Here is a 25105-nt window from a genome sequence, read left to right as displayed (position 1 = left end):
CTAACTTAGTGCAGATACGAAAGTGAGTTTTTAAATGAATATTGTCTTTCATTATGTCATCTACAGCGGTCCCGTTCAAATTGCACCCTCGGTCGTTCTTTGTCAGAGATAAATCTTCGATCGAGCCGGAAAAATGAGTGAGTATTAGTATTACTGAAAGCAGTCGCTGTTTCGATGTTTTCGTTCGATCAGCTAATGCGTCTTTAAGTTAAAACCGAATTGGATTTGCTGGTCAGCGCTTCTGCACTGCCTCATTGTGTAACTTCAGCTTGTATTGCATGTTTTTAACGGAAGTCATCTCTGTTTCGCATTAAATACACTTTCACTAATTACTGACTAGAGCGTCACGCTCTAAGTGGTACTTCCGGTAAAAACTGCGATCAAATATATATGCGTATAGAGGAGGCTCCTTATCCTCTCGACTTTAGATACTTGCTTTACTTTGATACATCTTTTATCGGCACACTCTCGTTGATCTCCGTGTTCATCAAGCGTAATTTTGAAATAATGTATAATTACTACGCTGAGCGATTCTGGCTAGCTGCAAAAAACTGTGGCATTTCGCGGTGACGGTTAAAAGAAGTTGACATCTTCAAGTTCCTCATAGACTCTTTTGTATGAATGTCCTCCATTCCAATAACATTAAGTTGAAACTTAGCACGAATTGCGAAATATTAAATACATAGACAATTCAGGCACACTCACGGGAATGGTAGCCTAATATTCAAATAGGTTTAGCTGGCAAAGAAACACTTTTGACCATCATCTTCATAGGGTTTTAATGTTAAAGCCGCTATACCATACTGTTTAACGATTGAGGCTCAGCTTCACTAGTAGGTCTTTGACGCAGCCATAATATTTATAACTTTACCTGCGTTCGCGCAGACTTGTGTTCACAAGGGCAATGCTCTTTCGGGTTTTTCCTCATTCGACAGCGAGGCCAGAGAGGCTTCCAACGACCGCTGGTGCTCTCTATCAGGAACTAGAGCTATTTTTGGCGCTGTTATCCTTTGTTGTCTGTTTGCGTGCACTAAGCGTCGGACGTGCTGTTGAATGATGAAATCGACACGCACGAGGGTGCTTAGTGTCGAGGTTATGCTTACTTGTACGAGTTGCTTTGGTAAGCTTTTTTTTTGGCTTACCTTCGCCGGTTTTGTCAATGCAGCTTCAAAACGACCACAATAGAGCAAGATACTAGCGAAAGAAACACGTTACAGTTGACACTCGGCCGTGATTTTCTGTGCGGTTCAGTACTGCTTTGTTGGCTATACGATGGAACTGTCTTATCGTCGACAACGCTAACCATGTAACTTGTTCTTTTATCGATGCTAGGTTAAAACTTCACCAAGTTACGCAGCTTCACGTATTACTTTACTGCTGCATTCACTGCGTACATTCGAGATAAATCGCGAACTTTAACCCACCCCTTCGCTCAACGCTCCCAAGGCTTTTTGCGCGCTGTACGCCGTAATAGCGAATTTCCTCGAGTGTTTGTTGTCCTGAAATCAAACAGGTTATTGGCACATTAGATCTAAGGTTAGTAATCCTAGGATGCAAGTATAGCCTACGGGGTAAATTCGACGACAGAGTTTGAATAATCATCTAGATCTATTTAAGGGCATAGTCAGAATTTCATAAACGAGCTAGACACCCAGCTAATCCAGACAAACAAACTAGAATCTATTCAACCAGCAAAATACGACAAAAACGTACTGACTGAAACAACAATCGATGCTATGAACGAAAGATACATACATGTACTAACCTATACCACGCTATACCAAAGACCGGCTATCGGCTTTCACTAGATCGGCGTGTAGGTCCTACTAATGCATTAGAATAACTTGACACAAGAACCTGCCAAGTCATCGGTCAAGCTAGATCACTAGTTGACCTGATGCTCGGACGTGCTGCTTCAACGAAATGAGATCCCAGTTTCATGGGCTTCTGTTTTTAATGTTAGGATCTGCCGGTGTACGGAAAGGGTGACGATAAACGTTGTGAGATCTATCTCTAGTGAACATTGTAGATGACGACGTATACTTCGTGACGTCGACTGCACACACTTTGCTACTTACGTAATAGTGATGCCAAGACCTCGCGTCCGAGTTCCAGTGGCACTGCACATCAATACATAATAGTACACTCTTGCAATACATGCTCTTTTGATGTTTGGACCCTACTAGAATATATAGGGACGTATGAATGGGCAGGCCATTGCGTGCGATTTCGGTAGATAACGTTAAGCCCTCTAGCTGTATCGTAGAAGGCCTACGCGACGTGCCATGCACCCCTACCGTGATTATATCCTCAAAGCAACACACAATAATAATAATAATCAGAGCTGTTGTGATTTTATTGGTACTATTGAATGATAAGTCTTGTTAGGACCGATGCTCTCCTATTTACATGTACCCTACACGTAAATTAGCCTTTGGGTATAACATCGAACTCTGATCTTGGAAGGACGTAAACGGTAAACAAATGTTCAGCATCAAAAGCTTGACTGATGATTTAATCTGAATTAAGATTTGCCCATTTCATCTACCAGAAGCAAAGAGTTGAAGCTTAGCAGGACATATAAAAACACTAGAATATTTTAAGTATCTTTAATATGTCCTCCAGGTGCTTTACTTACTTTGACAAAGAACTAATAGAATGATCTTTCATGCTTATAGGTATCTAAGAGTTTCTAAAGGCCAATCACCGCTCCAGCGAGCATGGCACAGGACCAGGGCTAGCGTTTCTATTTGACTAACAATTATGGAGAAGCATCAGTTTCTTTCTCTAAAAATCCTACTATAGTTGTCTATAATGACAAAATGAGGTGAAACAATATTAAGATACAACAAATAATATAACTATCATACGTAGTAAAGCTTGAATTCTGCAGGGTACTAGCAGTGTTGGCTCGTCAATGGTCTGTCACTATTCGAAGTCGTCGAGGGTAAACGATTTAATTAAATAGGTCACAGTTTTCATTTCCCATTTATGAACTCTATCGGCATCTAGATGCTTTGCTGCCATATTGGCGTTAAACGAGTTCATGTACGTAACACGTATATAAGTAATGGCGCCACTTTTAACAGTCCACTATGCCTATTCAACGGGGGTGTACGGCGAAAAGTAAAAACTCTCTACAAAATAGACCTACGTATGTCTGAGAAGAATGAAATTTTTGAGGTTGAAGGTTTTTGAGGACTCTATCAATTAGCCTACCAGACAAAAGGAGCGGAAACGAAGTACTGCAACCATCAATTTTCGTCACGGATTTGTTTCATTACTATAGATACCGTAGGGACGAAATGAAACGATTTAATTTATGTGCTTATGTTAAGTATCCTCTGCCATACCCAATTTCTATGTACAAGTAAAGGACGCTGCGTTCCCTTTCGCATCCCTGGCGAGCTTGTCCATAGCTCTATCTTGTTTGACTACCTTTCGAACTACGTTTCTAAGGGCATTATACCGAAATTTAGTGAAAGACACGTGCTAATTTTCTGCCCGAATACTTTTGATGAGAGTGCTAAAACTGGAAGAGAGAGCACGTAATCGATTACGGAAGATGGCTAAGAAAGAACAGAGTTCAAGCGTTCTGGAGTACTCGCTGGCGTGAGCAATCGAATGGGGGCCGCTTCGATAACATGAATAGCTCGATCAAACAGAGCTAGAAGCAGCAATTGTTGGTTTGCCATTAGTGTTACTGCACTCTATATGTCTTCTTTATAGTAATCCTTGCCCCCGCGTGGCCTTCTCAAAAACTAATGCAATTTGTAAGATGGATAGGACTACGTCGACCTGTGTTTCTTCTTACTGCTATTACTCGCGGTGAGAATTTAAGGTTTAACAAAAACGGCTCGTTCGACGGCTCTGAGCAGCGTGTGTTGTTCTCTGTATTTTTTTGAAAACATTTTGAGTGACTTGGTGGCTTACGGTGTGCGTACGGTGAGGTAGCGGTGAAACTTGATCTGTTGGTGACGGTATGGATAAAACCGCTGAAAAAAGTTGTCGGAAGGATGAAGTAAAAGGAAACGATGGCCTGAGCCTGGACACGCTGTTCGGAGTATTCTCGACATGGCACATTCCGGTCAGTTGTATAATGGGTCAAATACATACAACTTATATAATAATGCTGGTCAAGAAATAGGTGTTAATTGTAGTTGGATAGCAAGTGGACAATTTGACTTTCTTTAAACTTTTTATTAACAGAAATAAAGCAGCATCGATTATGAGGGCGTGCTAGACGGTTAATTCTGTCATGATACATGGGAGCCTATTGTAACTGCAAGATATTAGAGTACCAAAGCAAAAACACTAGGTAAAAAAATAAGTACCAAGTAACGCTTTCAAGGAAACTGTATTCAATGGTAGACGTTTGTAGGAGCTGTACCAAAATAGGACAATTGTATTTTGTTTTACAGACTATTTGAAGAATAGATCTGTCAGTACAAACAGCGCAAAGGTGACCTTTTAACGGCATTTGGCCCGTTAAACTTACGGATAAAGTGCATCACTAGTTCGAACTATCTAAGAATAAAGTTGTTCATAAATAAGAACCCCAATGACTGCCATAGGTTAGCTGTATTTAAGAGGATCGGATAGTGATAGAGTTAGCTGAAATTGTAAACACCTGTTTCATGCCCTTAAAGTTAGGGCATAACAATATGTTATGTCGTATTTTTTTTTGTTTTTTTTTTATTACTATTTTAGTAGCGATCTAGCGATTTGAAGTTCATTTGACATAAAGTGGCATAAGGACGAATCAATTTTCAGTTTCTTGTCTCATTTTATTCTCGATCAGGGCTTCATGGTCATTTCGTTCTCTTAATGATGCGACACATATCAATAATTTATGTTACAGGAACGTGTTGCTAATTCCCAGGGTATTTGACCGGCAAACTAGTCTTTTTTTTCTAAGCGAATAAATAAAACTAAGTGAGGTGGTCTCATAAGTTGATGTCTGAGTATAAATAAAAAGGGAAACACCTTCATAAAAAGACCAACTCATTTATTGATAATAATGAAAATCTATAATTCAATGCTAGATCAACTTTATTTTAGCTTGGTAACGATATGAAAAAGCTGAATATTCTTCAAGAAGTAAATTCCTAAACTATACTTTATTAATTTCTATCTGGGACGTTTATATGAGCCTTCTGAGCGTAATCAGGGAGTCCCTCTAAAGACTCGCTGAACAGACAGAGCACGCTTCATGCAGCACGCGTCTATCAGCACGACAGTTGGACGTCATCCACGTGCTGATACCATGATAAGTATCACGGTCAGACTCGCTTATCAAATGTATGGCAGCCGTTGACAAGAAAAGAAGCCAATAACAATTCATATCTTTGCGTTGATTCAAAGGTTACTTCAAGGATTCAAAGGTTAGGACAAAATAGAAAAATCGATGTCTATAGAGACGAGCGTGCACTCCGCCTGTTTATAAAACGTTATTATACATCTGGGCATGCCTTTCGAAATGTCTGATGATTTAACCAGAACCGCTAAAAATGACTTAGGAAAAGTGTCTCTCTTTTCTAGGTTTAGGTTTTGATGGGGTTTAACCTTTAATTCAATTCTAGCTGATGATCTGTTACTGTAAGTACCTTTTCCCAACGAGGCTGTACGTTTTAGAGACACTCAGCGATCTTCGGGGACGTGCCGTTTCCAGATACGTTAGTGCGTCTGTTCCAAGTAGTTCACCAGTAGTTTTAGGCAGTGGCCCAGATCACCGAGTTTCGAAGCTTTTATGATTCATGGCCCCACGATAGTAAGCAAAGATCTAAATTATCAGCTTTAATAAACGGTCAGGCACTTAGTTCGTACTATTTTGAAAAAGCCTGTTAAGATCGATACAAGACGTTTGTTTATATGTAAAATGAACTAATTAAACTTTATATATACACATATATATACACGACGTGTTTGAAAATGAAGCGGCAGCGTTAAGACATAAAGATTCACACGGCTAATTAAGTAAATAGAAAATCTGCTTGACTTACGTAATTTTTTTTGTTGCTTGCATATCTAGCTAATTACGTTTGCTGTCATTCGAGGGCTTCCGTCGGCGATGATGCTTATGGCGGTAGTGTTCGCAGCTCCGGCAGAGCAAAACTTTCGTTGTAATACGCTGCCCGGTTGGATGGCAAACGAAGACCAGTGTACGGTGCGGAAAGTAGACTCCGTCATAGATACGCATGATCATAATATCTCGACGACAGACAACAGCAGTATGACAGAGCTTAGCGATATGGTTATTTGCACCGCTTGGTCATTTGACCATTCTGTATACAAGGGGACCACGCTGGTAGATGAGGTACGTATTCGATAATTTGTACTTCAAACAGATCCAAATATAAAGCCAATTTCCGCCAAAAACGTAGCTCGATCGTTTTTGTCATCTAGTGAAAGAAGGTCATTATCAGTAGACGGATCGCAACAAAGAACGTTTATCTTTAACAACATAATTGTCCACATTGCCCGCCAGGATTTAGTTACTGCATAGTTAAATTTCATTGCCTAAGCTGGCTATTTAAAATCTGCTACGGGTTGGGCATAGGTAGATTTCGTCTAGTGTTAGGAGCCAGCCGTCTAACGAAAGCTTGACGGCGATACCGGGTATCAAACTCAAGACATAGCGCTAGTTATAATCAGTTTAAGAATACACGGGGGTCCAGGCTTGGAGCTGAACGTAGACATACTATTCCGTGCTGCTAGTTAACCGTATTGAGCAACGTCTAACGGCAATACCGGGCTTAAAACTCTAAACATTGACAAATGGAACAACTTTTTTTATACCACACCAGTTTTGTACTGTAAATGTTAGGTCCTAATTGTAAGTCAGCATTCGGCATTTTATAACGAGTCTAGCAATCTTTGCGGACAGGTAGCCGCTTTCGTACATAAACAGCACTGATGTGTAGATGTTGGCTGAGCTGGATGTCTTAATAACCAGAGAAAAGTTTATTTTTTCTTTTTGTACACTTAACTTGTTTACGATATTTTATTCTTCTGCTACTATAATAACGACTTTTAAGTTGCAAAGATATTTTTTTCCCATTCTGTTTGTGTATGTAGCTATAGTATCGGCGGCAATTCAATATCTCTAGTGCACATATTGTTGAGTGTTTCACCTGATTTGCTTGCAGTGGGATCTCGTATGCGGCCGGAGATGGATAGCCTCTTTATCTCAGAGCTTGTATATGTTTGGACTTATTTTTAGCACGACCATATTCTCTCATGTGGCCGACTGGTAAGTTAGGAATGATTACTAAGTTGATCTTGACTGTCATTGATCTTTTGATGAAAATGAGTAAGTGATTTTTTTCAGAACTGTTGACAGGTTGCATAGATGAAAAGTTTAATAACTATTTGTATTTGGGCCGATAACTATAAATTTCAAACATCAGTAGCACCATAAAGCTGCTCGAAAGTAGGACGTGCACCTACCTATTCAGCCAGTGTGACCTGTGGCTCTATGTTTCACTGCTTTATGAATCGTATCGAAAAAAGACTATGTTGCATTATACCACACTGCAAAGTGACGATTCGATTCAGGTACGGGCGCAAAAGGGCCTGCGTGATCTCACTCGTCTGTAGCCTATTGATGGGCGTCCTTCTTGCGTGCTCACCCTCAATGGCCGTCTATAATATTTTGCGTTTTTTTTCCGCCGTCAGCTCGAGTGGTTACTACGATGCGGCAACAATTCTATGTAAGTTGTTAAACATGCAGAACTTGACAAACGATACTTACCTTACGATACTTACTTAGAGAATAGAACAAATAGACAATTAATTAAATCCTCAACAGCTGCTAAAAGTAAATTTGAAAAGCAATTGTGGAAATATTATACGGAATTTTGCTAGACGAAAATATTATACTGCCTACTTAACTGCTTAGTTCCCCCTGTGCTTAAAATGTATAAATATATCGTTACTATTTTCGGCTACATCAATGGCGTAATTGTAATCATGATGGAGAATTATTGAATATCTATATTTATACTTTAGAATAAATAACTGAAAAACTTGTCATGTTGTCAATTATATTATTTCTGAGAGTTAGCTTGATGAGAATGATGTATTGGCGTATCATATTGAAAAGTAGTTTTTACAGCAGTTCGGAATTGTACGTGTTCTCTTCAGACTTAAGTTATTTATAAAATTAGATTTTCAATATCCTGAACTTGACCCTGGGTCAGCTGCCACAGCTTATTATTTCCTACAAAAATGAAACAACTGAAAGTAAGTGTGCAATGTCTATTCAAATCACACCTAAATTAGTTAATTGCTAATTTAAACTTCAAAATCAAATTACTAACCGGATGTGAAGTTTTATTAAATAAGTTGCACGAAGCTAAGTTAAAAACTAGTCTTGCAAGGCAGCAGACGCACGATGCTTGCCCATAACCGAGCCATAATACTTCTACTTATTCCCTATTGAAATGAAATAAACTAATTACTGATAATCGCATTGTCATTACGGCCCTATGTTGGTATAGTAGCAACTTTTTACCCCATCTCGAATGAGTCATTTTTTTTAAACTATTTTTTTTCTTTTGAGGAACTTGTAATCACTTGCAGCTTGTACTCTAAGATGCTACACCGGATTGAGCGGTCGCTTGTATAAATGAGCTAAACTTCTACATCAGTTTGTACCGCTTTTTTCTAGGTTAACAGAATATGTGCGTGGACTCATTGCCATCCTTGGCGATCAATTGGATGCCATCATATCAAAACGCCTGAACAGCCCTTTAAGTTTAGATTATGTGATGTCTTATTAGTTGTCTAACCATGATAGGTTCAGTTGACGGACATCGTACAGGATGGATTTGACACCTAAGCCCGTTCTGACGTTCTTATGGCGTGTCACTAATAGAGTCAATGCCGGTGTTGATATAGATATGAACAATGCCCAATCTGAGTCAGTGGACAAACAGCTACTACCAATGTAACCGCCAGTGCATCGTTTCGGATCTCACCGAGCGATAAGCCCCGACTGACGCTTTCAAGACGGCTGTCTCCATAGGGGAATATAAGATCGGTTTGTTAAACCTGTCACTGCTGCTGTCGATCAGAAAACAGCGACGGTTTCCCCCCAGATTCAAATCGAACGAGAGATCGCCACCATTACCGCTGAAATGATCGTCGTCCATCCTATGTCGTAGAAGATCCGTGTAGAGCTTAAGCGACTGACCGTTTATCTTGTCATCAAGGTAGTCCCAAACCACTTACACAGTTGGACATCGGCTTTTTCCAAAGGTTCAGCTTATCCATTGGCTGTCTACCAATAAACTTTAACGTAAGTAACAAAAAACTTGAGGCGGAGGGCGGAAGAGGGAAAGACAGAATTGATCGAGTCCAAAATCCAGAATTTAGCAAATCCAAAATTTGTAATGTGATCTTATATGAAACTTTATTATATACTTTATTTATCTACTTCGAGTTCCTGACCCCATTGAGCGCGTGAGCATTAAACCTATTCATATATCTTAATAGTTGTACCTAAAGCCTTCTCCCAGATACACGCATCTTGTTTGACCAAAAAAGGACTGTGATAATACTTTGAAAAATATCACAGAGTGACCGTCTACTAGACATGTAGTAAGCCATTGTTATGTACTATTTCATACATTTACGCTGGAATTAACCATACAAATGATTCAACAGCATTCGTATAGATTCGGTTGTACCGTCGTCAGTACGTTCAAAGCTGTCCGTCAGATATCTCGAGAGATCTACGAAGGTAAGGCTCATATGATAAGCCCAACACATTCATATTGAATGACTAAAGCTGTATCTTCTACGAGCGTGTGAAGTGTGTGATTTAAAAAACCTATAATCGCACGCAGTGAAAAAGACACAAAAACGCTGCTGGCCGGCTAAAAATATTATAGAATAGATTCATATTTTACGGATGCTAAATGACAACCCGACTGAATTGAATCAAAGTTCTTGATGAGGATGACGAGCTATGAACCGTTCGCCTGATTACGTGAGAAGATATCTCGTTCTCTAAAATGTACCCTAAGTAAATGAAGCTGATTTAGCATTTTTTCTTATTCAAATCTATTGCAGCGCTAAGTCTTGCTTTAATAGTACCGGTTACATAAAGAATAATCGCTTGTTTTGAAATAGTCTGTGTGTACTGCAGCTTGCTGACCGTTGCAGAGGTTCACGTAGAGCCGTTGAAGCTTGACAACTTTGAATGTTCCTATTACGCCTAAAATAAATAAGAGTGGTTCATGCATTTTTTCAAAACTAGGTTGTTCGTTGTTTGTCTAGTTTTACCCAGCGCGTCAAATTAAGACCAGCAGGTGAATACGTTACTTGCTAAGCTATCACGTGGGCATGGAGGGGGATTACAAATCAAAAACAACGCTTGCTAGAATAAAAGCTACGCGTCAAAAGAAATTCATGTCAAGCCTGACTTATTGTCTATCTATCGATATTTATGTATACATATATCGAGCGCGAATCGTTGCACGATACTGATTTAAATACGGTCCGAGATTAAGCCAGTAACCCACTGTGGGGAGTTTGTCAATATTAATGGACTCATAATAAAGCCCGTATAGCGTAGTATTTGGGTCTTGAAAACGAGTTCTATATTTACGTGCTTGGATTTCGTGGAAGCGTGCGGCGTGCGCGTGCCTCGCGAATAGTAGTATTTAAAATAAAGTTTTATCAGCACGGTTACTTAAGCTCGAATCGTCGAAGAATGTTTTCATATGGGAACACCTGTCTTAAATGTAGAGCCGAGCAGAAAAGAGTAATTTTCCCGTAATAGAAAACTATTGCACCCCAAGGGACCGCTAGATGCATACGCTTTCTGCTCCCAGGTTTCTTGTGAGCGAGCCACTCTAAAATCTCACTCGGATAGTGCCAAACAGAGAACTAGCTACGTTAAAAAGAAGCTGCAGGAATGATAACAGGAATACGGTTACAACATCCATACCTAATGGGAAAGAACGAAGCAAATATTAGATCAGGTTGTTAGTTTTATGTCAAGCGCCTTTCTATTTAAACGGACAGCCCCAACCCTAACTAGGTGTTAGAGTTAGAACTAACTTTAACTTCGTTATAAGTTAGTTCTAACTAAGTTAGGGTTTGCATCAATATAATAGTGATCAGTTCAACGTGGCACGCAGCAATACTGATGCGCACCAATTTAATAACAGTACCAAGACTTAAAAAAAACCTCAGTAGACACGACCATCTGAAAGGGTTTTCAATCCTTCCGCTCAGTGAAGCTTGGCGGTTCTATTTGCTATCGCTGAAAATGATTCCTATAACGCGGTTTCTATGCGCGGCGATCCAACCAGTTGGTCCAACTCTAGAAAGCGTCACAGCAAGCTTGCTGCAGGACCATTGGCTAGTGTATCGGCTAATGGTAGACAACATTATCTACGTTCACATACACTGTTTAATGGCGACGTGGCGGGTATCACAATGGGTAAAGCATTTCTATCCGATCCTGTCGCCAATGAATCTTAGACAGACTGGTCATGATTGACCCAGTCGTACACCAGGCACCCATGAAGGTATTTTTCTAGCCAGCAAACACTCGTAGACAAACGTCGGAAGACATTGGCAACTTATACTTAGTTCATTACTCAGGCATGTAGACTAGCGCCGTCCTCGTGGCGTTGTTTGAGTTGCCTAAAAAAATAATTTTGGTGTTTTACGTCCGGGAATTAAGTCGTTGAGTATTACCTCGTACGGCTGGCTTCCAGCACGAAACGAAGTGTGGATATGCCAAGATTTAAAAGTAGCCCACCGCATGTCATTAAGTTTAGCGAACAAATATATTACCTATTGCGCTATCACTCAGGCACCTTTTGTATTTCTATGAATCAACTGCCACAGCAGCTCTTAGATCTCCTCTCCGTTTCGTGATAGCGTAAGAAATACCATATTGGACCAGATAGGCTTACAGACACGCGGTCTAGGTTCAAATCCGGGCGTAGGCACACATCGTTTGCAAAAGCCAGCTACACTGAAAACGCCTACAGCATAGACAGCGAGCGTAAAATAGAACGAAACAGATGTCCTTTTCGGTCATGTTGCACTCTTACGTCATGCCTATGATAATGAGAGTATTACACTGTTATATGGGCATCAGGTTAGATAAAGATAGAATCTGATACCTGTACTATGTTACGACCTTTCCATTGAGTCTCATCTACCAAGGAAATTATCATAAGTAAAGTAACATCGTCGATTTTATAACGCCTAGATATTTGGAATTGCGAAAAAAGAGACAACATCACTACAGTTTTATGTCTTATATGTCAGACATGACAAACTTTTACAAGATACACTTTCTACGTCTACGTAGAACTCTACGGAGTCGTCTACGAGTGATCAGTGGTGCAAGTAAAGCAAAAAATAGTCAGGTGCAGAGTTCCATTGATTTCACCGCATAGCAAGTCAGATTTAAATCAAGCTAAAATTTAAAGATATATTTAAATCGTTCTGATTATATATAATAAGAGTGGGAACTAAGGTTTTCCAAACGCGGCACGCGCGTGGTTCTATTGCAGGAAGAAAAAAACGTGTGAAACATCTCAGCGAATTCTCTGGTTGAAGAAAAGTGCAGCATAACGTGGACCCGCCTATATCGGCACTCTGTTCATTTGTTTCATTGCTATTAAACTTGCCCCGAAGATTGGGTGGCCGGCGAAGGGCCCTTGACTAATATCGGATTTGCTCGAAATTTTCGCTTAATCAAAATGACTTGTGAATATTATCAGACTTTAAAATCAGTTCGATTTATCTGTCAGACCTAAACATGCTTTATTACCGCGCAAAATTTCCGGCTGCAATTTATTTAGAACGATTTTTATCGACGACATATAGTCTTTTAAGGACCTTCACTCGTGGCTGTCCTTGACGTGATCACTAACAGGATAATTTTAGGGATTCTGTTTAGTTTCAAGTGATCCAGCAAGAATCCATAGTTGACATTCTTCATTTAACGCTTATATAATGTAACGTGAACGCGAGCAGTATCTCTCTATCAAAGACCAGCTGGGAGAAATAAACGAATCCAGTAACGTGGCTTCGAAACAGACGTGACATATCAGAACACATGCTATCCAGCTATATCTGTGCAATAACAAATGCCATCCAGCTTCACATGTGCTAAATCGTAATTAGGATCTTTTTTAGGAAAACGCATTAGGAATCTATCGCGAACTCGAGCGGTGTCGTGAACCTGGGCATCGTGACCTATGGAAGCCCCTAATCATATTTAAAGATAAACGCAGTCTCTGGTCAACGAAATATTATCACAGATGACTCACCTGACGTATGAAGCGCACTGGCCATTGTAGGCGAGCTAGTTTATATAAAAATTTCGAGATAGGAAAACCTAATAATCAACAGAAGGACACGCGAGCTAGGTAAAATCGAAAACTACAATTGATTTTTATTAGCCACAATTTTGTTCGGTATTTACGTAGAGATGATGAAAAACGAGCGTGTACATTTGTTTCGCTGGCCTGTGAAATAGCTGACAGAGAAATTACTTGCTCAAAGTAGATCGCTTCGTGCCAGCGTTTCTTCATAAGTTTCAGTTAAGTCAAACAGCCTTCTCGGCAAATTTCAGGACAGCCTGAAGTCTCTAACAGCCTGAAGAAAGTATCTGTGAGGTAATGGGTACGCGCTTCCAGTGCTTCCTTTTCAAAGATTTCCCCTCCGTCTTTGTGCTACCAAAGGAAGTCCAACAACGGCTGGCGTTACTACATTTACGGTTTACCTCCAAAGTTAGTTTATCATGTGAACTCTTTACTCTAGCAGTTTGTAGTTCTGGCTATCGCGAAAACGCATCTTCAGGTGGATTTTGGACGATTTCCGAACACGGTCGAACTGTCCACACTGGAGCTCAACAGAACTCGTGCATCACAACAGGCCCATCGGAATCTATCCAATACTCAGTCGTCTTTTTGGTGCTCGTAACCGTCCATAATTCAGCTGAGCTTGTGGTGGTCTCACGAAAACCGGAACGTTCTAACAACTCCACTCTGGCCTCCGTCGTAGTATTTCCATCTCGGGTAACAATGGAATGGATTTGGTTGTGCGCTCGTATCGAACGCATTATTCCGCGGGATTGGCGCTAACCGTCGATGCACCCTGGGCGAAATCAGCGGGGTCCTGGCTTGACTGGAGGAGGTAATCGTTACGAACGCAACGCTTTTGCTAGGTCAGCGGCGGTACGTGTCTCCTCATCACGTTTGCATTCGTCATTAAAGGCGCGGTGACTGCACACCATTGCGATTGTCATAAATTTACAGTAACCGTGAAAATCGTAGACACCGTAAGCTTCTTCAGTCAGACATTTTACCGTAGCTGTGATGATAGCAAAGGACACATTCGATCTGATACGAAGAACTGTGGCTATATATAGACGATTGCTAACGTGCAGATCAGTAGTGCTAACTGTTAGCGTTCTCTGCCACATAAGGAAAAACGTATCCCCTCCCGAAAAACGTGAGACCACGCAGTTCACTCAGCGACTATTAAAAACGCTTACTGTTTTCAAAATAACGCAAGCTAGTAAAATATGCGATGTTCAAGTTATTATCACTAAACATAGGTTAATCGCTTGAGTAAGTGCCGAACATCCGTGCTGGCCAAACCTAACATACCAATCATTTACATAGGGTCAACTTCGGCCTACCATTAGATTGTGGTACACTATGTTAGCCACGCTTTATATAAAGCTGTCACCTTCACATTTTTTCACAGCTTTTACATCCGCTTTCAAGGCGCTACAAACTGCGTTCCCCTGCGGTAGCAAAAACGGGTTCCAATACCTTACAACAACATCGTGGCTTAATGATGGCCGCTTTTAATACCCTCAGATTGTTTCAGGATAATTACTTTCTTCATAGTTGTTTCGACTGTTGCTGACTGGATTCGCCATCATGACTTCAGGCATGGATGGTGCTTCAATAGCACTTCAGAAATTTTCAGTTATTTCCAGGCTTGTGAGAATTAAGTCCATGAGGAAGCAGGGCTTAATGCAGCCCTGAAGGTTTAGGTGGTATGAAACAGTGAATGTTGCAAAGGCGTTTGCCATAATTAGTGTGCTAAGGCCACATATAGTATTGCAGTCAGCGACAAATTTACGCTAACCTTGTACGCTGGTTTAGGAAACTACTGCTAAGCACTCGGGCCGTCCGACGCGGTCAGAACGAGAATTACCACAGTTGATGTAAACAATCGGGGACTGAGGATTCGATCCCAGCTGTATTAGGTGGTTGGTTATAAATTATGTATATATACACACCCTTATGGGGCTATCCGTTTTTTGCATTATAATATATGTCAAAGTTTATTTTATACTGCATTATTTACATCTAAAAGCATTATTCTCATATATATATATATATATATATATATATATATATATATATTTAGTAGTTTCGTCTTTTAAATATTGGCGACACATTAGACGTAGGGTAGAATTATCTTTTCAAGTGGTAAATCAGCTGCCGTATAGAAGATGTTAAAACTGTCATACGAGACACTGCAATTTCAAAAAAAAAACGTCTTCCAGAGACAATCCATCTGAGTAGTACCGCTTCAAACATTTCTGCTGGAAACCAATCGTATATACATATATACTTAATTTGTCATATCGGCATCTATGTTTCATTAGGCAGACTCTACAGGAACGCCGATGCGGCAAAGGAGCGAAAAGCTTACATCAACCGTAAATCGTACATTCGGCCAATAATAACAATTGTTTTCTCAAAATAATATTGCTTCAACTTGAAGACTCAGCTCGTCATGTTAGGGTGTTGTGCGATGATCGGGTCATTTCTCAAAGCGTATAAAGGTTGGCTTCATTGTATGATTTCTAGTGGTCGAGTCTGTTTCTGCTAATCAACGCTACGTGGTAACGTTGACCGCTGGTCTAGGATGGACCGTAGGAATGATTCTCCTGCCTGTGGTTTCGTATCTCGTCCCGAACTGGAGAGTACAGCAACTCGTCATTGCAGCCCCATTCGTGCTTCTGCTTGGTCTGACCTTGTGCGTTGCGCCTTCTTCTTCTAGTCGGCCGTGCAGAAAAAATCAACTCCTTAACTACTCTTTTGCTTATACGTATTTTCTCTAATTAATTATAACTTTACTTAGACAAAGCGAAAATGTACATGGTGTCCATTAGGTCAGCCGGTCATATATATGGACGCAAATCAACAGCAAGGCCACAATCCCTACCCTTCAACTAACTTGAGACTGTTGTCGACAATGTTAGCCTATGTATAAACAGTTATTGGTAATGGCTTACACGAAGTTCACTTACTTGATAGCTGATAGCCTTATTGGGCATTCTGTGGGTCATCTAGGAAGTACCATATGTTAATGGCGCTTCGTATTATTAGGTTGAAGTAAATATATGGTTAGGGACTATCGATACGAGTTGGCGGTATAGATTTGCTATAAGCGTGAGCCAGTTATATAATATTTTGTTTGCTCTTTTTTGTTGTTCTGTAAAAGCTTTATCGATGAATCTCCACGATGGCTACTTGAAACGGGCCGGCTTACACAAGCTCATAGGACTTTAATTAAAGTCCTTCGTAGCCGGCAGAAAAATCGGTTTTCCGTCACCGACGACATCACAGTAGATGATATTAATAATTTTATCGACGACATTAAAACGCGGAATGCCATGGTAAGTTCTCGTAGAAAAAAAGAAGCAGGTTTGCGAAAGCATTTGTAAATATTTTATATGGCCACGAGGAGGAACTATATATATATATAGCGAAAAGAAATTATTGGTAATTTTTTAGTTAACGAAACTACAAAAAAATTGAGCATTGGTCATACAAGTAGCTTTAGCCTTTCTATTTCATACAGCATATGTGATGTTTTGCAAACGGTACAAGCGACAGTTCTAGATCTGTTATGTTTGTAACAGATCGAAAATATGCCTATATATAAATGGCTACTATATACTTTCATTTTCAATATTTGCTTCCTTCAATCTAAGTCCAAAATACCTTGGTACTACACTAAATAATTTCAGATACCTCACAAAAGTAAAGGGACTATTGTTAAACTATTTGGCGAACAGTTTTGGCGTTCAACCGTTGTCTTCTGCTACTCCAAGTACGCAACGCAAGTATCGCAATGGGAGGCTAGCCTTCACCTACCATTTGTAAAAACCATAGCCGAAAAATTAATCCTACAATTCACGTTTGCTCTCAGTGTGTTTTCTGATCCGGGAACATAAAGCACCCAAAATTTCGAGCTTTGTGAAGTAGAGCAAGCTTTCAATATACACTATTATTTTTTTGACAAATGCTTTACCATCTATCTCACAAGGAATATACTCAGCCAGATCGTCTTGTAAGTAACAGAGGAACCACTTTTGCAAATTCACTTTTTCCTTTTAATTTTTGGCGAGTTCATAGCCAAGGCTCGATGTTTTCGTACAGTAAATGGGCCTTTTGTTAACAGCACCTCTGAGCACCATAAACATCACGTTGTTACATTCTGCAGGATTCATGCACCAAGTAAGCATGGCCTGTGTCATTAAAAAAATAACAAGATTTAACTCAATCTATTTTGGAATAATTATAAGTAGCGGTGCTAACCACGCTGGTCTTACCAGGCAGAGGATATAGTAGATGACTAATAAATGTACATTTCCGTTTTTCGGTACTACGACACCAATCCAGAATGGTTGTGTATGTTCTCTGGTATCACCTGACGGTGTCATCGGTCACTGTGGGACTTAACCCGTTCCTGAGTTTTGCTTTAACTTCCCTCTGCGAGCTTCCCAACCGAGTACTGGACACGATCGTCGTGCGGACAACTCCTAGACGGATAGCGGCGGCCTCAGCTTTTACAATTACAGCGGGAGCAATGAGCGTCTACTATATCTTCTCTAATGGTACGCCCTATCCCAGGGAAGCTACATATGACCTGGTCTGCGGAAAACCGACAGTAAACAGCAACGCATTACAATGGTTAAAGTGATTCCGTAGCGAATATACGTGTGTTATTCGAAATAATGAAGCTACACACGGACGTAGACGATACGGTGTTTATCGGACGAATATTCAGTGATCATGTGCTATGCGGATCTGCTCCTGTGCCCTGCAACCGTTGAGCTGGCATCCAACAGTTACTGCGGTTGCATGTACTCTATTTGGATCCTTCTTAACCTTAGATACGACATGTGTATTGGCTTGAAGCTGCACAATGTCGTTGTAGTATTAAGAACGGTCGATGACCATACCTCATGTTGACAGCGACACCTATAAACATGCGAACTTATATATTAGAAGTTGCATTAGTTTAAAAACGGTAACTGCGTATGCTTATTCGTTAACAGGTTTCTGGTTTGCGCGGTTCGCAAGCTTAGTGATATGTCGACTTTGTATGGACGTTCATGGATCTGTTCAAAGGGTGCATCTAGCCGAGCTTTATCCCAGCGGCTTGCGATCTTTAATCGCTGGCTTCGTCTACACGTGTGCTAATCTGGCTGGTCTCCTTAGTCCCTTCATAGATTACCTTGCAAGTATTTTCTTCTAATCGTGACCCTAGCCGGCAACGTCCAAAAAAATGCACTCTCTGGTTTCTATTTTGACGTTGCAAAGTATTACTTGTAGAATAAATGGGCTCGATTTGCACACAAGCACACCTCTAATTAGCCTCTAGAGACTATTGCAAAGCTGACGTTGTTTGGCCAAAAAAAAAACAACGAGCTATCACGGTGCGTAATATGTGCAGCTGAGCAGCTACTGAAAATTACAAAGCTCATAAGGTTAGCTTAAAATATGGCTGGTAAAATGTTACGAGACGTGCGATTGCAAACAATGCCCAATACCTCTCTAGGCATAAAATTTACTATAGATTGAACAGCATCTAATCTGGCTGATTGATGACATCATATCATGCATCCTTACGTGTTTAAAGGCTCTCTATCTATTTTCCTGTGCATAAAATGCCGATTGATAGATTTTGCCCTCCGCATATGTGACATCCACCGTTCCATTGGATAAGTAGATCAATAAGCTAAACTTACGCATTGCAGGGGCAAGCCACTTATCAATGGGTTCCATCTGTAATGATCGTGTTATTATGCCTCATTGGAAGTTTAGCAGCGCTCTCAGTAAAGGAAACCTTTGACCGAGATCTTCACGAGGAAAGTTCCTAAAAGCTCGCTCCTATCGACGATTAATAAAAGCAATAAGAAATACATAACATATCTTATTCGCCTATTACTGTGTAGAGCTCTGTTGCTGAAAGCAAAAAAAAACGCTAGGATCAGTATTTACGATACGATGAGACTAACGCAAAGCTACCAAGGAACCGTAACATATCAATCTTTATTACTAGCATGCCTCGTTAAACAGATGAAGTTTCAAACTGTAGCAGAAGTAGTTGAGTGAATTCATTTTGCTTAAAAGCATACGATACCCTTGTGTAACGGGATTCAATGCCAGGACGCAACGACAAAAATAAAATTCTCAACATCCTTTGGTAAATTACGTTTTTATAATTTTAATCCGGCCTGGCCCAACGAGCTGACCCCCGTGACGGCCTCTGATACGTGAATTAGAAGTGGGTTAACCTTCTATTGGGTAGTTCCATACCAACTGCGCCGTCTATTCAAGACAGTTCAATAGATTAGCATTGCTGATCATCGATCATCGTTCGTTTTTTTGAATGTAAGCTAACTCTGAGATCAGAACAGTATTCAGTGTTTTGTAAATGGCTTAGCTTCAACTAGGTATGTACACGGGCGAACTCAGACAAAAATGGAAGCTAACTTTTTTTTTAACAGTACACCTATTGAGATCGATGCTGAGGCAGGGGAAATGTAAAAACCTACTGTGTCCAATAGGGCTCAGTAGGATCTGAAAAAATGAAACAGCATCGATCCTAACCTGGGTAAACCCAGTATTACACAAGTCGGTTGTGGGCGACAGAGTTTCTAGGCTGACTAAGACCAGAAATAGGTGACTTGGACTCTGCAGCGGAAACGGTCTTTTTTAAACAAGAGATACTTGCTTCGGGCTAGACTTTGTTTACTTAAGGTTTCTGTTTCTGTTACTGTCGAAACACTCTGTTTGGCAGAAGATCATTGGGCGGGTTGTCTGACGTACGTTTTCCACGAATCACGCCTTCAATTCCTACCCGGCGTGGCGTACAGTCCTTAAATCCCAAGAAAAATTGGTTTAGCCTGCCTTACCTGAATTGCTACCATGTTCTACCCTAGTCAGAATTATAGAAGAACTCATTCTGATAATGCAAATTTATGTGCTAGATAATGCAAACGTAATTGGATGATTGCATTGTCGCTTTTAGCGATCTACTATGCTTGTATGCCCCTAAAGGTAAGCTGGTTCTCAACAGTCAATCCGACAGTTGACTTCTTGATGAAAAAATCTAAAATGGCAATTATTGGCGAAGTGACCAGGGTTTGCCATATAATAACCTCGATTAAATGGCGATCATGTCCATTAGAGCAAACAAAGTCACTAGAGGTAGGACATGATCTGATCGAAAGATTAATCGATTCTAACCACCTCATTAATCCGTCCAGTAAGAACCAAAACCCGACGCCGGGCCCTTTGATTTCTTCGCTGAACTGGGGAACTTTAGATAAAACTTATCGCAAGTAAAACTTCACGATAACGACGCTTTCGACCAAAGGTAAGGGGCGCTTGGATATAACAGGTAAGTTGTTGACACTCTTCGTACCTCTGTCATTGCCTCTAGATCAAGGCTGCACAGAGTGGTTTTCGCATCGTAATTTCCGAGTTAAGTAGCGCACTGTTGCTACAGGCTCGCAATGGCAGTTTGTTGTTTCCGTCGTGCAGCAATAACTCTGACGTCTAAAGATTTTTTGTCGCTTTCAAGCTATTTACCTGCCAGCAATTCGTTAGACTTTACATCCGTACTAACTTGACTAAGATTTGTTCTCTTAAAAAATCTCATGAGATGTCGTGCTTACTCAACTCGACTTTTTAGCTGAACACGGGAGTGAACAAGAAGAACAATAAAATAAACAGATCCTAAAGAGTCGTGAAAAAAAGCACATTTAAAAAAACTTCAATGGAACACTTACTTGATTTTCCTATAATTAGCACTATCCGTCCTATTCAATGCCAACAATCATTGTTTCCAGCATTGTAAACATTATAAGTTTTACATTACGAAGCGTTTGGACCCTCCAGCTAGCATTTCGATAGCCTCTGCGTTTGGTATTTCCAGGAAGATTTTTATCTGATTCATGAAGAAACATTGGTATCCAGCCGTTAACCGTACAGATCGTCCCGTTGTAAATTCTAAGCAACCGTTTATCTCTTCCATATTGTTTTAGCTAACAATTAAATTGCAAATAATTAACACACAAATAATTTTATTCTGAATGAGGTATCCTATCGTCCGGGCTACAGTTAGTACTTAAAAAAATTTCAGGTCCTTCTTTCGGAATACATCCTATTTTAAGGTCAAGGTAGGGTAATGAAGTATAAAGAATTTTGAATCCAAATTAAATTTGTGGGCCATTTCATTTTCATTTTTGAGCTAAAATGATGTTCTCAGGAGTCAAATTTTGAATATCCTTACGTTGAAATAATGTGCTTGAAACCTTTTGACGTAAAATTTCAGAGTTTGCAGAAACTTGCAATATAAATGGGCGTTCGTCTCTAAAAATAAATATTCTGGAGAGCTACCATGACAATCCAGAATTAAACATCAAGACACATTTACTTACGACAAATCACAGTAGGTAAGTAATTAACATCTGCAAACAACACTTGATCAATTTATATGTTGGAAAATGCGCACAAAAAAACATAAATATAGTACGACTATACTATAAAAACTGACTAGTTTTTTCAATTTTTTTGTTCTGTTTCGTCATCGCCGCCTTCATACAGACGCCTGCATGATTTCGCAAAGTTTGAAAAGTGTTTTTGTGGTGTTTCTTTGGTCTTAGTTATTACCGAGAATTGTTGTATCGGTAATAACGGTACTCAGAACAACGATAAGGCACCCTTGCCAGCGTCTTTCGACTACGACAATTACGATATTATAACTGTGAAGTTGACCAAAGTAAAAGTAGATCATATAGTCGATTAAAACACTTCTCGAGAAACAGGCCCTTCAAGTGTACCTTAGGACTCTATTCTCATCCCTCTCCTATTTACCAATTTTATTCACGATATATAAACGTTGTTCCAGCCGAAATTCGGCTCAAAATACTATGCCGGTACTTCTCAAGTTATGGCGTCCCTCAGCATGTGACGCCAATTACTTCGCTCATTACTTCGTTCAATTAGGTACAGCGCAGCTAACAGGATCGCTCTTGCCCAAAGTTGCTGTTCCATACGCAATTCCGCACGCGGTTGTTAATAAGTGGGAAGCCGACGAAGCCCAAATAAAGCTTTTCAGGATATGACGGGGCAAAACTTTGCATCATTCTGGCAACCATCAAGGTTCCTGCAGAATAGAAACTGCCTTGGGCAACGACGCTGACTTATTAGTTGCTGCTGCTGTTGTTGTTGTTATTTGATTTTATTATAAGCTACTGTTCCTGTCGGTTATTATTTAGTTTTTTTAGCCTGGAGTGAATAAGTTATAGAGGTTAGATACGCGGTGCGCTACTCCACGAGCCCGTTCAATTTGCAAAGCTCTCTGCTTTTATTTAGAGCTAATATGCGACAAAATGCGGAGGAAGCTGGCTGAAGGTTAGATTTTGCCATCCGATTTTCATGATTAAAACAAATGAAGTTCCTGCAAATTCGTTCAAATCGAAAAATTGAACAACGTCAACGCCGTCGACTGCAGACAAAAACTGAAACCTCTCAGCTTTGAAGGACTCATGACGTTTGGACCAGTAACGATTCCTGACCGCTCACTGGATACGCATACTGAGGCCTCCGAACGGTGATCGTGTTTCCCTTTTTTATTTTTCCCGCAATAACAGAAAACTATTCTAAAACAATGCTCCTCCTGCCGGGCTAGGTGCTATCTGTTAGAGAAGCCTTACGGTCGGGGGATGCTGCTTGTGCTACATGGGTAGATCTAACTTGCATCGTCTTTATTTGCGTTACGAGGAAAAAGCCAATGTCACAGGTCTTTCCTTTAATATAGGATGTTCTCTTAAATGAAATGGTACTATAGTGTATACGTTAGCATTACAAGGACAATTAAACAAAAAAAAAAAAAGCAATTCGGAGCATATTTTTCTAACTACAGCCGCTCAAGCTTCTGCGCTTACCCTACTTGAGTTATTACAATGCTCTGACGCCTTAGGTAACGGACGCGAAAGCGGACGTCTCCCAAATCTTAGGCTAGATACAAATAAATAGTTAGTGTTCTATAAAAAAAATAGCTTGTTAGACACACGGGATGTTTCAACGTTTTGCTCTGTGCGTTGAGTGTGTACACGCCATCTTGTTAAAAGTAATTACCTGTTTAAGGAGAGACCTATCTATACGGGGGGTTTTTCCTTCATTGTGCTATTGGGCATTAATATCATTTCTGTCCAATCCTTATCGACAATGTTGCGAGCCAACAAATCACGATAGACAATTTACATTCTAATATAATGTAGAATTATCGACTGTGATTTTTCGTAACATAGTAATGCACTTGGAGCATTTTATAGATCTCTGTGTTCGGAGAAAAAGAATATAGCATTTCAAATAAATTAAGCGACAGTCTTTATTATGATATACAGCTTCCGCTACCTAAACTATATTGTAAAGGGTTAGGGATACTATTTATTAGTGTTTCACTATGCAACCTGTATTAGGACCTAGGTTGCAAAGCAACACGACGTTGATTTAGTTTGCAAACCCGACTAGGTTTGTCAAAGGTTCGACAAATCGTAATGATGTTGAAACGCTCTTTTGATCCAGCAGTTTTTTTTTTTTTTACAGTATTTAAGCAAGTAATATCCCCATGTTAATATAATCATAAACTTTAGCGTGTAAGTAATATCATGATACGGCGAACTGTTGAAGAAATGTAGCAGTAGGTCGGCATACGTCAATATGTTTCACGGAATCTGAGTCAAGGGATTTTGTATCCAGCCGCCACTTGGAAATGTGGCTTGAGATCCAGCGATTATGATTCTGTAGTGGGCCTATTTCGAGCCTAGATCGTACATCAGCGTCACCACAAATCTATCTTTGTCTCTAAAAATATCTTAGGTTAGTAGTAGAAGATTAACGGCCACATAACTATTACACAGTTCAGTGTGGAAGTGTAAGCGATTTACTCTGAAAGAAATGTCGGAATTTTCAAGGCTAAAAATTCAAATGGTTCAGCTTCTCAAAAGGCTTACGATTGAAACAAAAAAAAAGGAGATAGGTGAATCCGACAGGCACCATTAAAGCGCGTTTAGCCCTCCCTATACGATTATGATGTCGTAACACTCATTGTTTACTGTTACCTAAACGATGTAGGGTAGTAGAGAATCGGGGATGTACATAGATATGTTTTACAAGTACCTTTTCAAACGTGAACAATCCGCTCCAATGCATGTGTGAAACAGGACAAATTGCCATGAGGCCTAATCGCTGGCATGACTTCCAAACTTCCAACAAGAATTTTGAATTTCTTAGGTAAGCCTAACCCTCGATAATAACCTCAACTCGTAGAGAAATTTGCTCATGCAGCTTCTGCGTCATTGTAATATAATAATCAAATTGTCCCGTGTAGATAAATCACGTTCAGATTGTAAAGAGTTCCATATTTTTGATCAGAGCATTCAACGTATCGCTGAGGATCAGGTGATGCGAAGCAAATTAGGTACGGCGTTTGTCACGAAGCAGATATGTAGAACAAATCTACTTCGTGACAGACCTGCTGCACCTGGATAATTATCCCTATTCAAGTCAATTAGAAAACACTGCCTTGACAAAATCTCTCATAGAGAGTTCGACAGATTGTGATACGAAGGTTTTTTAAAACATCACAAGTGATATGTGTTAGTGATACATGTCTGTAGCATATCGTCGTGCTAGAGCTACCAGTGTTTTGGAATAAAGTATGACCTCAAACTTGCGATTTAGAAGCTCCACAAGATATTCCACTTATATGGAACTCTGTTATATGCCTAAGC

At 40.0% G+C, this 25105-nt stretch overlaps 1 protein-coding gene and 1 long non-coding RNA gene across 3 annotated transcripts; one reads left to right on the top strand and one right to left on the bottom strand.

The window, feature by feature from the left end:
- Positions 1–39: 39 nt before the first annotated feature.
- Positions 40–2016, bottom strand: LOC111262215 (uncharacterized). Its single transcript, XR_002681467.2, has 2 exons — positions 1756–2016; positions 40–1499 (listed from the first exon to the last, which is right to left on the bottom strand). It is a non-coding gene; the product is annotated as an uncharacterized LOC111262215 (long non-coding RNA).
- A 1634-nt stretch (positions 2017–3650) lies between these two features.
- LOC111262213 (organic anion transporter 3) lies at positions 3651–19508 on the top strand. 2 transcript variants are annotated; one of them, XM_022836306.2, is made up of 10 exons: positions 3656–4087; positions 6032–6316; positions 7149–7252; positions 7558–7712; positions 15873–16041; positions 16510–16684; positions 17039–17121; positions 17694–17908; positions 18353–18534; positions 19055–19508. In XM_022836306.2, exons 1-10 carry the CDS (start codon positions 3983–3985, stop codon positions 19175–19177), a joined length of 1596 nt encoding a protein of 531 aa, XP_022692041.1. In that variant the 5' UTR covers positions 3656–3982; the 3' UTR covers positions 19178–19508. The 2 variants fall into 2 exon arrangements, with proteins under 2 accessions (XP_022692042.1, XP_022692041.1); XM_022836307.2 differs by lacking the exon at positions 18353–18534 and having other exon boundaries at positions 3651–4087.
- Positions 19509–25105: the final 5597 nt, after the last annotated feature.

This window comes from Varroa jacobsoni, unplaced genomic scaffold (assembly GCF_002532875.2).
Source record: "Varroa jacobsoni isolate VJ856 unplaced genomic scaffold, vjacob_1.0 scaffold_638, whole genome shotgun sequence".
NCBI classification, from domain to species: Eukaryota; Metazoa; Arthropoda; class Arachnida; order Mesostigmata; family Varroidae; genus Varroa; species Varroa jacobsoni.
Note: the sequence above shows the minus strand (reverse complement) of the source record. Positions and strands in the feature narration are given on the sequence as shown.

What these genes read in the sequence shown, in the direction of transcription:
- LOC111262213 (XM_022836306.2), top strand. Translation starts at nt 3,983, where the DNA reads ATGGATAAAACCGCTGAAAAAAGTTGTCGGAAGGATGAAGTAAAAGGA. An exon ending in TCTCGACATGGCACATTCCG is followed by an intron (nt 4,088 to 6,031) that starts GTCAGTTGTATA and finishes TTGCATATCTAG; the next exon opens with CTAATTACGTTTGCTGTCAT. An exon ending in TTAAAACGCGGAATGCCATG is followed by an intron (nt 16,685 to 17,038) that starts GTAAGTTCTCGT and finishes AAATAATTTCAG; the next exon opens with ATACCTCACAAAAGTAAAGG.